This window comes from Scomber scombrus, chromosome 5 (genome assembly GCF_963691925.1).
Source record: "Scomber scombrus chromosome 5, fScoSco1.1, whole genome shotgun sequence".
Lineage (NCBI taxonomy): Eukaryota > Metazoa > Chordata > Actinopteri > Scombriformes > Scombridae > Scomber > Scomber scombrus.
In genome coordinates this window covers 28,457,757-28,470,989 of record NC_084974.1, presented here as the reverse complement: position 1 = coordinate 28,470,989, position 13,233 = coordinate 28,457,757, and the positions used below count along the sequence as shown (strand labels likewise).

Sequence of the window (13,233 nt, the reverse complement as noted above, 5' to 3'; positions counted from 1 at the left end):
TGAAAGACAAAATTGGGTCATGTGTGACATCTTGTCTTCATATTAGTGCTGTCACCTGGCGTGAACAGCCTCCAGACCAGATGGCACGCAGACCAGTCGTTTAGGCTGAGCTGCCCTTGTCAGGCAAGATCTTGTAACCTGATCAAGGTTTAACACATGTCGGCTTGAAGTCCATAACTGCAGCTCCTTTTGATTGAATTTGCCCCCTTTTATCATTTTAATTTCAATAAATACCCTGATTTAAACTTATTCTAAAAGCTTGACTTTTACAGAACCCCTTTTAAAGGTTATAAAAGGCCAACGTTGAACGAGAGAAAATTGCATAGTAATAAAATATGCCATGCAATATCTTACTAATTGTTCTACTTTGTCAATTTGGAGTTGTCTGCATACTAAAAAAGCTGGAAAGTAACGTATAGTTATTGGCTGACCTATTGGCTCTGGGGTCAAATCTGCTGCAAGCAAACTGATTGAGGTGAAACACTGTGACAAGTGTGTTATCTCCCCACAATGGCATTTTTTCTCTTTCCATCTGTGTAGTCCTGATTACGCTCCAAAGAACTGCCGTAGCACTCTCCACCAACGTTTATCTCAGTGGGAGCAATCAAGCCAGCCATAAATCAACAATTTTCTTTATCCAGAATGAGGTCTGGGCCCCCCCTCTTCTGCCCTTCGTTCAGTCCTGGTGTGTCCTTGGGTAGATTGTACCGACGGATAAAGCATGTTCATATCGCACTGCAATATAATCTTCCCCAGGAGTCACAAATTACGGAACACTTCAGGTGTTACTACTTGGAACAGGAGAGCGATAGAATATAATCTACCTAAAGAACTCGATTAAGCAGAATTGTTATGACCTCAAACCAAAAATGAATTTAATTATTCATGTTTCAATTTCTGTGACTCCTCTTCAAACTTTTTTATGATTTTTTTTTTCTTTTTCTCTTTTCTTTTTCTTTTCTCTTCAGGGCCACCCACCATCTCCAGCACACAGACTCAGCAAGCTTTACATGGAGAAAAAGGACAAATCAAATGTTTTATTCGAAGTACACCTCCTCCAGACCGCATTGTAAGTACTTCTGGATCATTTATTTGTATTGTTTCTTTTTTTCTAATGACCATTATTCACATCTGTGTAAAAGTATAATGCCTATCTAAACATGAGCAGTGCATAGTAGCATTTTACAGCGTTATTTGATTATTTATTTTCATATAAAAAGGTGAGCTCGACACTACAGTTGGAACCCACAGTTTCTCATTTAATGCTCACGTAGGCTTTGTTAGCACTGATCCCATTAAGATTGATGGACCTTATATAAACAGCCTATTCTCTGAGCTCACACTGCACTTATTATTAATTTGTCAATGTGTGTGTGTGCATGTGTGTGTTTGCGTATGCATGTGTTTGCCTGTGTGTTAATTGCCATACTTTGTCATCTAATGTGTGTTTTTATTATATTGGTGTCTAGCATTAACTAGCAGCATAATTAATATCAGGTTGATTTGAGAGGTGTGCCTGTGGTGGCAAGTGTTTATCCTGGTTTCCAAACTATTTCATTAAGTCTTCACAAAAGTCCAGTTTTCTTTTATTTTTCCTTTGATTTAACGACTTGCATAAATCATTTAAGATGCAGCTAAGTCAAGTCAAGTCAATTTCATGTATAAAGCCCAAAATGACAAGTGGTTTATAATCTGTATAACAGCGTCTATCTTTAGACCTTTGGTACGGTTATACGCCACAAAAAATATTGTAAGAGTAACGACAAAGAAAGCTCTTCACTTTAGACATTTTGGAACCCAGATGTTAACAAAAACAGGATTATTTCATTGAGTAATTAAGTAAAATACTCAAACCAAGGCAAAATGTATAACACTGTGGCATTTGTGTAACTCTATTTAGCCAACTGGCCATTATTGCTTACAGTTGAATGTTCGCTGAGTACCAGTTTCTCTTTCCTGTTCAGTATCCACTGACATGGACTTCTCCATTTGTCAGTTGAAAATCTTTAACACTGTAAAAATGAATCATGTAGTGCTCACTATAGTCACCCAATACAAATGCACTCTGTGTTTTGGGATGCATAGAACAAAAGCAGCCACTAAGTGGTACGTGTTAAATTATTGTAGTAATGCAACAATAAACCCAGAATATGCTAATATCAATTATTTCCCCATGTTTCTCTTGTTAGTGCAATTTCCCGTCAGTCCCTCACATGTCAGAAATCCCTTTTGTATACCGTCTGTGCCTCACAATATCTTCAACCTTCAGATTTTGGACATTTGGTTTTGATATTATTTCAGAGTACATTTATTCAAGATGTTCAGTTTGATTTCCCTTCTATCAATGTGACACCAAATCTTAATTATTTTGACATAAATGTAATGTGTGCATTAGATAACACACAGACTTTGCAAAAAGAGTTGCCAGTTATGTCAAAAAAATATCAATGTAACATCATCAGACAAACTATTAAAGACAAGCGGCACATATTTAGAATATTTTAATACATAAAAAATGTGCAAAAGGGATTTAATATATTTGTATTGAAAGTGATACTGTTGTCACAGTGTGTCCTTATTCTGTGTGTGTCCTAATTCTTCTTACAATAACAAGTGTTATTGTTATGGAAGTAGATTTTTTTTGAAGGATATTTTTGCTGTTGTTCTTTAGCTACCTTGATTATTCACAGTATTTAAAATAATGCACGGCATCACGTGCCCTACATCTTTATATTCCTCTAGTTCACAGCAAACACTTCACTTCAAATAGTAGCATATACTTATGACCCTATTTTGAGCCCATAGTCTCCCAACAGCCAAATCCAAAAGCACAGTAATTCTGCAGTGAGATGAAATCTGCCTAGAGTACATGCAATTTGCAAATACCCATTGATATTGGCTCAGTCTACAGATACCGGAGATATCTCTGTGAGTTGGCAGCTTGTCAAACAGAGATGAACAGCAGTAAATGAGGCCAGTCGACCACAACATTTTTAACCATAACACAGCATCCAAACTCTCCACAATAGAATACAATATCTTAAGTGCATTTCTCACTGATTCATTTCCCTCTGAATCATGAAGCTATTCACCAAACTAAATGAGCGAATGTCTGTGCAATGATATCAATAGCAGTAACTCATACTACCTTATAAAAGGAATAAATAGAACTACCCTTTCATTACAATAGAGCATGAGAGTCATCTGTTCATGGCCATCATGTATATCCATGGACGTGTGTATTTTGAGCAACATAAAGCTGCTCGTCATTATGAAAGAATCATCCAAAAGCATCTGGGTGAAATGGGGTTAATAACCAGGTCATCACCACGCCATTATACACCTTCTAATGAACTCAAGCATCCACTGACCGGAGTATTCAAAGTTAGGTAGTTGCATGAAGCGCCGATGTGTGGGAGGCTCAGTCAGCTTTAACACTTGAGTGCTACAGTGCCTTGTTCAGTAACTGACATATGATGGTGACAGGTATCAGGGCCAAAGTTGTGTTGCCTGGTCATGCAAAGAAATGGGTTTGTTTCTTCTTAATGTCCATACCCATAAAATGCATTTCTTACCTCATGACAAGACTAAGAATTTACAGGTACAACTTAGCATAAGTTTGGACCTAAAGTCATCACCATGGGATCATCAAGTATTAAAATTAATCTAGACTGGGACATGATCGCCTGTACCAAATTTCATGGCAGGCACTCAAATTCAGAAATGTCAACCTCATAGTGGAATAAGAGTAAAGGTCATAGAATCATTAAAAGTCAGTAAACTTCTCTTTGCCAGGGACTAAGAAGGTTTTTTTCAAAATGTCTTTAAAAACCACCCTAAAATTGAGATATTTCAGTCTGAACCAAAGGTCTTTGAGTGTCCATACTGGTAGAGCATGAGATAATACTGACAATACAGAGACCCGCTCATGAAGCATCACATTACAGTACTTTTTATTTTTAACACATTTACCCCTTGTATCTTTCTCAGGCCTGGTCATGGAAAGAAACCGTGTTGGAGTCTGGAACATCCGGCCGTTACACCGTGGAGACCGTCACCACAGAAGAAGGAGTGATCTCCACACTGACCATGAGTAACATTGTCCCAGCTGACTTCCAGACCATTTATAACTGCACTGCGTGGAACAGCTTTGGCTCTGATACTGAGATCATACGCCTTAAGGAACAAGGTGGGAGCCAAGGTTCGACAGGTTCCACCTTCCTCTTCTTAAAATCACATGGTTGTGGTTTTCAGATAGTAGTAGTAATAGTGACAGAGCTGTGGTGCTTTTTGTGCATCAGTCTGTTTGTGCCAGTCTTCTGTCTGTAAGCACGTGACTGTGCCTCTGTGTCTGCATGTACTTTAAGTATGCATGAGATGAAATCTGATAGCAATGTTTGTCATCAAGCACATAAGTTAAAATATCAAATCTTGAATAGATGATAACCCTGGATGTATATAACCAATGGGCATATAGATTTCAGTGTATAATACAGTATTCTTTGATACAGCCGTTGCGTATACATAAACACCATCTGTGGGTTTTTTTGGGGGGTTTTCCCTCCCAAGTTATATCAGAAATAAATTGTTAAAAAGTGACATTTGAAATTGGACAATTTGGAGTTGCAAGATGGCAATACAAAGTTACACTGCATGACCTTAATCCTGAAATGTTTGATGTACAGTAAATGTGATGATGACACCGATAAATCCCTTACAAATTAGTTTTCTGGATTAACATAAAGTGCAACTCCCTGGTTATTTGAACCGTTGACCCTTACCGTGCACTGCTTCCTGAATATAAAACAAACTTTGCCTCCTCCTATATTCATGTCAAAGAGCAACTCCAAACATTCTCCTCCGTTCGCATTGATTCCAAAGTGAATACTTTTTATCTGTTGACCCTTTCCCCTCTACCATTGGGGAAGCTGTGTTTTTCTATCCACTTATTGCAAATGATAAATTATAAGCTGCTTATGTGAAAGTGACATTGATCAATGAAGACATTAAATAGGCTTTAATGGTGTAGGAAGAGCACTTGGTTGTTTTGCATTAGTTTAAAATGCGAGAAGGTCATCAATGTGGGCAAAGCAGGTCCTCATTAAAGTGTGCTTTAATGAGGACCTTTAATGTTGAAGCAGCATATAGATGTATGCCCGCAGGTTTAGTCTCTTCCCAGTCACACATGCACTACAACATCCGAGCAGAAACACACAAACATGATTATGCTCAGACTAATGCACGCACTCTTACACCCTCAGTGAAATGCTTCTATTAGCCTAAATGAGTGCAAATTAAAAGTTATTGGACAGTAGAATAATCAGACAATATTGGACGGTAGGAAAATGTTTGTCCGTACTGATAAAATGTTTGGTGATTAGTTTTCGTTTGAATTTATTGTTATGTGGATATACTGGGCATATTTTTTCAATTGCATTGCGCCTGTGTATATTTTTATTTCATGGCCTTTTGCCTGAGGGATAATGTCAAAGTCATTTAGAGGGATAAAATGTAGCGTATCTTCCCTTAGTTCCTTATTGTTGCAGAGGCAGAAAAGAGGGAGGTGGTGGAAAGAAAAAGGTGGCTTCTAAATTATGAGAGTGTGCTGTTGTGTGCTTTTTTCTGTTGTGTCCCCTATATTGAATTTAATGTACATTTGAAATGTTTGCAGTATGTTATTGTAGAAGGACACGTCTTTTTGTTGCTCTCTGCAGAATCTCTCCCAGTGGCGGTGATCATCGGCATTGCTGTGGGAGCTTTTGTGGCTCTCATCGTCCTCATGGGCACCATTGGAGCATTCTGTTGCACCCGCTCCCAGAGAAGTATGTCTCCTCTTCCCAGTAATATCCACTGAAGCATGCATGCCAATGTACTGTATGGTCCCCAGTCATGCAAAAAAATGTCTATCTATTCCAATGTGGATCTCGATTTCAGTCCAACCAAAAAAAAAAATCCCTGCGTGGTAGGATAATTTTGCTTGTCTGCAAATTTTGACTTAAATATGAGACAGAAGATCGAGCAATTGCCAGCTCCTACAAAGATATCTGATAAACTGCCGGAACATAGTGTCACACTTAAGATGAGATCACATGTTAAGATGGACATCTTTTTGTGGTGTAGTGATAGTCAGATTGTGATAAGGACTCATTTCATGCAATCTCAGTCTGGCTGCATTCACTTTGGAAGCTATTTACATGATGCGCTATATTCACTGCCTCCCACCCATGTACCAAGTGACTCAAGTTAGAGACAGTCAGCAACTGTCTCTTTCCAAGAACCAAACTGTGCTACTGGTCCCTTCAGCATGTCTATTGTCTGTATACTACAGAGGAAGCGCACCTGGTTATGCCCTCACTGCCCGTCTCCATCTGTGCTCACCAGAGAGAACTTGCAAGCAAAATTAAAACAGAAAGTAAGACTTTGTTATGTGAAAGTATCATCAGCATTCTCCCAAACAGAATGAGCCACCGTGGAAGGCTGTGTGAGATTGCATATGTGTGCAGAAAAAAAAAGATAATCTTTTGTTGGCAGGAAACAAAATGATTAATAATGCTTTGTATTGTTTTTTTTTTCGGGGAAATGGGGGAGTTCTCACAAACCAAAAATTCTGTAATACTGCACTAGGGGAAATTATAATGTCAACAAATACAAAATGCTGTTTATCCAGCTTATTGAGATATACGTGTCATCTGTTTTTTTGCCAGATCTAAAAGGAGTCGTGTCGGCCAAAAACGACATCCGGGTGGAGATTGTACACAAAGACCACAATGCAGCACGGGAAAACGAAGAGCACACCTCCATGAAACAACTGATGGTGAGTGTGAGTGTCGCAACATACTACTTTTCTATTTCTTCTTCCTGTTTTCAGAAATACAATCTCAACAAAAATGAATGCATGTTATTTTTGGCATAGCTTTTTCCTATTGAATTCCTTGGTAGTAAAGGATTGTAGATTGTATATTGGCTGTAGTTAAAGCATAGGGCCTATATTTATCAATATGATGCCACCATCACTATGAGCAGAACAGACCCCAATACATTGTAACTATGGAGATACTGATGCATACTGGGTAATCCTACAGTGGGTGTACTTCTTTATCTACATGCCTTCAAGACACTCAAAGAACAGTTTCCTCTTTGGAGCTGTACCAGTGTTTTTGGTTTTCATGCAGTTTGCTCCAGGGCAGGGTTATTTGCAGTAAAAGGTTTGGATTACAGTGCCTTTCAAAATACTTAATACAGTCAGTACATGGTGTTAGTGCAAGGAAATGAGCGTGTCTACCTTACGAATCTGCATTTTGTCAAGATAAATAAAAGATATTCATGGATACATTATTAATGCTCCCTGGCAGCACTGAGTGAAATTGAAACACGTCTGACTGATATTAAAAAAAAAGGGAGAACAAGTGATAAAAGTGAAATGCTTCAATCTAAAATGTTCTTTTTTTTTACTATGAAGGGAAGAGTTTCAGGTACTACACAGACTCTTGGTGTACTTTGCTTGATTTCTATTCAGGTTGAACGAGGAGAGTTCCAGCAGGAATCTGTTCTGAAGCAGCTGGAGGTTTTACAAGAGGAGGAAAAGGAGTATCAGCACATTAAGGTACGACTCATGAGCGACGGCGGCGTCAAGGCGTGAAAGCAGGAGAGCAAGAATAAAAATTGAGGGGAGAGAAAAATGCCTTCGGGCCAGAGGGTGGTCTTCATCTTGGGAACTAAAATAGCTGAAAAAACATAAATCCCTCTCCTGCTATACACAGGATTTTCCTAGAGGTCCAGAGGCAGAATGACTCCTACAGGTCTGATTTCATTAATTAGTCTCTCATCGAAGGTGGTTCAAGGATCCAGAGGCTGGTTGGCCCTTAAGCTGAGTTATTCATACCATATATAGATGGGATTTGACTATTTTACTCAGCATATACTGTTACGACTGGGAGACATGATGGGTGTTTATTAACCTGATTTTACACTCTCAGCATTTCTGATATCTTTAAATTTAGAATGAACTTGCCTTTAAAGAAACTGTTTCCAACAATATTTTCATCCTATTAATTAGTTATCTGACATCTTAAAAGCCCTGGGGGCCTGCGGATAAACCCACAACATCTACTATCAACTCTATTTATTGCAGTTCTAGTTTGGGAAATTCTGCAATTTGTTTCAGCTTTCATAAGAATGCATGTGGCTCATAGCTGGCTCATAATGTTGTAATTTCACTACAGGATTGCTATGTTTGAATAATAAGTAATAGTAATAGTATTCCACATCTTTAAACTAATTGCTCTGTTCCTTATTCACTTCACTTACCATTAAACACTCATTAAAAATTAAATTAAACATTCAATCAAAAATAATGAGACCTTTTTTTACAAAATAAATGGTATAAAAACATTGGAATATCATCACTGTTGTTGTTAACCTCTGATTGGTAACATATCATTTGTTATCCAGACACAATTCTGTTAACACTGTATCAGCATTAATCGTCATGGTAACAGTGTCAACGTTCATAATGTTATCTTTACAACCATCTACAGCTAAAATACTCCAATTTAATCAAATCACCACTAAACAGGCAATGTCACTATCGTCACTATCAACATGTGAGAGAGAACTAAGGCCACCATTAGATTTATTGTTTTAGCATTACTATAATGACCATATATATAATTATTTCTCAGTCTCTTTATTAAAATACAACCAGAAAATACAGGAAATGTGCATGCAGTATTAAAAAAAAAGAAAAAAAATCAGAAAAAACAGCTTCTATAGGCTTAAGTGGCAAGTATTTAGTGTAACCTCCCCTCACACTTGAGCAATAACAGGAACCTGGCTCTCTTAAACCTAAATGCAATGGAACCCTAATTAATGTCATTTCTAACATCTAGTCAGTATTTGTCGTACTATTTCATGTCAAAATGACTGCTGTGATAAAGATCAGTTACACCAGGTTTGTGCAAGACATGCTTGAGCATTACATACACATGATTTTTTAAGTCACTGGAAGTTTCTAATATGTTTAAGACCAACTTTCAATCACATCATTCCTTTCAAAATGCCAAACATCACAGAATTTGACAGACATAAAATCATAATGTTGTCCTGGTTTGAGGGCTGCATTTCTGCCAGTGGTGTTGGTGATATTGTCCGAATTGATGGGATCATGAATGCTGAAAAGTACAGACAGGTTTTAATTCATCATGCCATTCCTTCTGGAAAGTGCCTGTTTGGGAATGGTTTTATTTTTCAGCATGATAACGATCCCAAGCGCACTGCTAATGCAGTGAAATCGTATTTGGAAAGAAAAAACTGACAACTGACCGCCACAGAGTCCTGACCTGAATATTGTAGAGGCAGTACGGGGTCACCTGGACAGAGAAAGAAATAAAAGCTAGTCTAAATCTAAAGAAGAAGTGCTGAAAGAAGCCTGGTATTAGATTCATTCAGAAAACTTGAGGACAGTCTCCCCAAAAGAGTTCAAGATGTGCTTAGTGCCAAAGGAGGTCACACTAAATTCTGACTTTTGCCTCTAGAAGCCATTTTATTCTGAAAATTGTGTTTTTTTAATTGTGTGTACATATTTCCTGTATTTTCTGTTTGTATCTTAATAAATAGACCGGAAAATAAATATGGATGGTCATTAAAACGTTGCTACATAAAATAACAAAGCTAGTAGTGGCTGAAGACTTTTGCACAGTACTGTATATATGGTAGAAACTTGTTTTAAGAGTGTGATACCATGATCTCCATCCACTGTTTGATTAATGGCATCTACTCATTATGCACGTACATCCTTTGATATTAACTCTGCTGCTCCCTAATCCTCATGGAGCATATATGTCCAGCTTGGTTTCTTTACATTTTCAAAGAGGCTAAAATGTCAGTGTGCTCCAACCAAATGTGTTTTATTCAGTAAAGCCAAGATTTAATGAATGCAATAATAACTGACTTCAGCGCTATTTATAGCTGTTCACCCATTTACATGCCATTGAGCAGGCGTGAATGGATCAGCCTGTACAGACTTCGCTTTCACTTCTCCCGTCGCACATGAAAGTACTTTACTGCACCACTTGTAACTCTTGCAATAAATGATCCACATGCGATTTGGCAGACTGTGCAGATTCTTGTATCGAGGCCCCTTTTCACTCCCTGATAGGCAGACCTCTAGTAAAGGATGGTCGTATTCTCCTTCATCTTAGAATGATCTTACTGTTGTCAAGTCCAGCAAAGCTGACTTTAAAATGTCAGTTTTACAAGTTCAAATGAATCAATTATCTATTGTTTTTAGTTGTGTTAACAATTCTGAATTTTGTGTTCTTTAGTCAGCTGTATTTTGTCATAAAGGGCATAGATGATGTGAGCTCTAACAAGCATGTTGAATGCATTTCCTTCCTTATAAGACTCTTTCTTTCTTCTTTTTTTTAACTATAAAACTGGCACTGTTTACATCCATATTTACTGCCCTTGCATGCATATTGCCGGTGCATTACCCCCCACCTGATTAGTATAATAGCGTGAAGCGATTGGCAGGAATACGTATTGCACCACCTGCAAGCCCACGCATGTGAAGCCTCATGTGCCTATAAGATAAGATAAGATAAGATAAGATATTCCTTTATTAGTCCCACAATGGGGAAATTATAACAGCAGCAAGTGGACAGTAAAATAAAGGAGCATCAATAAGAAAAGAATAAAGAACAATAAATAAGTATGAAAAACATTAAGAACAATAATAGTAGAAATATATAATAAAAAATTCAAATGATCATTATTTACAAGAGTAATATTGGTATTGAGTGGTAACATACCAGATATGATATCGTTATTGCACAGATTAAAGTGAAAGAAAATATATATTTATAAATATATATATATATATATATATATAAACCCCTCAAGGTATATTTAACAATTACACTGATGTAAAAGTCACACAAAAACTACTTATTATGCTGTGCATTAAGCAAAAGTTAAATGCATTTAAACAGGAATACATTGACTGTGCTCAATCAATTATGTGAACTTGCAATATTTTTTCATACCTGTTCCCAAAAAAGAAAGGAAAAAAAAATCTCAATATGTATAAATAAGTTGTTGTTTAAATTAGGTGAAAGTGTTTATTATTCTTTAAAAAGAATCCTCTTGGTGCCTTTCACATAAATGCATCAGTAAATCTAGCACAGCGGATTATCCCACAAGGTGTTTATTCCACCTCCGACCTGCTTACTTGTAGGCAAGACTAAAGACAAATTGTCACACTGCAATTTGTATTATCCAGAGATTATATCACCATTCTGACCCCATATGAGCAAGGTGACATACATATGTGGTGCCCGTTTAGACTCTGCAGCATGCCAGAGCTTATCAGCGCTGTAGAAATACATTTGGTCCTGATCATTTCTCCTCTTGTCCAAACAAATGTTGGCGTTGGCTCCCTGAAGTCTATTGTGTTTGCCTGCTTACCTGCTTCCTCTGGGGCCAGACTTTTTTTTTATTTTTTATTTTTTTTATCCTAGTTAATGACAGCATGCATGAGGCGAGAGCAGAAGGGGACTGAACAAGAGATAAAGGCCATACGCAAACAATCTCCCTGTCTGCTGTCTGATAATGACAAGCATAACAAGGATCCTCTCAGACTGTCTCTCATTTCCTCATCATGAACATTCTTCTTTGGATTTGCTACCATGCTCACTATGCTTGACATTCGCACCCATTCACATGAGGAGTAGAAAACACACATACATACACACACACTCACACACTCACACACACACGGAGACATGCCCTATCTGGACCCTTAGCAACAGCATGGTGCCTGCAGCCTAGCAGACAAACAAGTGGCACAGCTGTAGCCTCAGAAGCCATTTCGGTGCATACATGAAATTACAGACACTACAGTCTGTTTAGGCCCAATTAAAGCTGGTTTGTGAGTGAACTTTGCAGTGACACATTGGATGCCAAAATATGAATCACCAAGGCCCGCTTAATTAGCGAGAAACATGATTTTAAGGTTAGCGTGGGGGCTGACTAAACCCTAGCACTAAGCATTGCCACTGTTTTTCATTTTTCCGTGATGTACACGGCACCCTCTTCCCTTATTTATTCACCAATTTGAATGTTAATTACTGCCAGTTTGACCTTGGCTCCTGTTGAGCTCTGAGAAGAATCCATGTAAATGTAAAAGTATAAACAAGGGGGTGGTTTTATTTTCTTCATGCCCTCTGTTTCCTCATCCCCCCCTTTAATGTGCTATTACTGGTAAAGCAAAGAAATAAATAATAGTATTTCCATTTCCTGTGTTTTCAATAGGACCCCACAAATGGCTACTACAGCGTTAATACCTTCAAGGAGCACCAAACCCCTACCATGGCAGGGAATCAGTCCACTGAAGTAAGAAACCCCACCAACACAGGCACCCTGGGCAAGCAGCGGGTACCGACAGGCATGTCCTTCACCAACATCTATTCCACTCTGGGAGCAGGTCCCAATCGTCTGTATGACTACAGCCAACGCTTTGTGCTGGGCATGGGCAGCAGCTCCATTGAGCTATGCGAGCGGGAGTTCCAGCGTGGCTCGCTAAGCGACTCCAGCTCTTTTATCGACACACAGTGTGACAGCAGCATTAGCAGCTACAGTAAGCCGGAAGGCTATGTGCAGTTCGACAAAGACAGCAAGGCATCGGCCTCCTCCTCATCCCACTATTCCCAGTCCTCCTCTCAGAACTCAGACCTCACCCGGCCCCTCCAGAAGCGCATGCAGACCCACGTCTGACCACCAGGGAAGGAGGCTGTGTAAACAGGGTGTTTAAACCAGCCAGGATTGTTAAACTGTGATAGAATCAGCTCCCAGGAGCTCTTAAAGTAACAATGTTACTGTATATGTCCTCTGGATACCTGGAGATGCGGGGGCTGTTTGGCTTTAATAAAATGTGTGACTTGTGCAGACTTCTCAATGTCCCAAAAAGTGGATCAAGAAGCCTTATATTTCCCTCATGCTTATAACTCATCACCTCCTTTTTTAACCCGTAAATCAGAATTGTGCCACAGAGAGGTTATTTGCCAACACAGAGACAACCCAACTTTGGAATATGAACATTAAATCCTTGGTTACTGCAGTGGGATTGTTCGTGGATCAACGGGCAGGAATACCTCAAGGCTATGTGTGACAATCAGCTCCCCTGGCAAAGACCATTTTTGCCTTTTGAAGATTGTCATTCAGAAAAAGTGTGATTGT

The 13,233-nt window shown here is 38.6% G+C and overlaps 1 protein-coding gene across 1 annotated transcript in view; it reads left to right on the top strand.

The window, feature by feature from the left end:
- kirrel3b (kirre like nephrin family adhesion molecule 3b) overlaps positions 1-12,771 on the top strand; it is a 61,702-nt gene extending 48,931 nt beyond the window's left edge. The window contains exons 9-15 of the mRNA XM_062419220.1: positions 969-1,069; positions 3,991-4,201; positions 5,727-5,822; positions 6,329-6,412; positions 6,705-6,814; positions 7,517-7,603; positions 12,310-12,771. Coding sequence (XP_062275204.1) covers positions 969-1,069; positions 3,991-4,201; positions 5,727-5,822; positions 6,329-6,412; positions 6,705-6,814; positions 7,517-7,603; positions 12,310-12,771 — 1,151 coding nt within the window. The remainder of the gene's footprint in view (positions 1-968; positions 1,070-3,990; positions 4,202-5,726; positions 5,823-6,328; positions 6,413-6,704; positions 6,815-7,516; positions 7,604-12,309) is intronic.
- Positions 12,772-13,233: the final 462 nt, after the last annotated feature.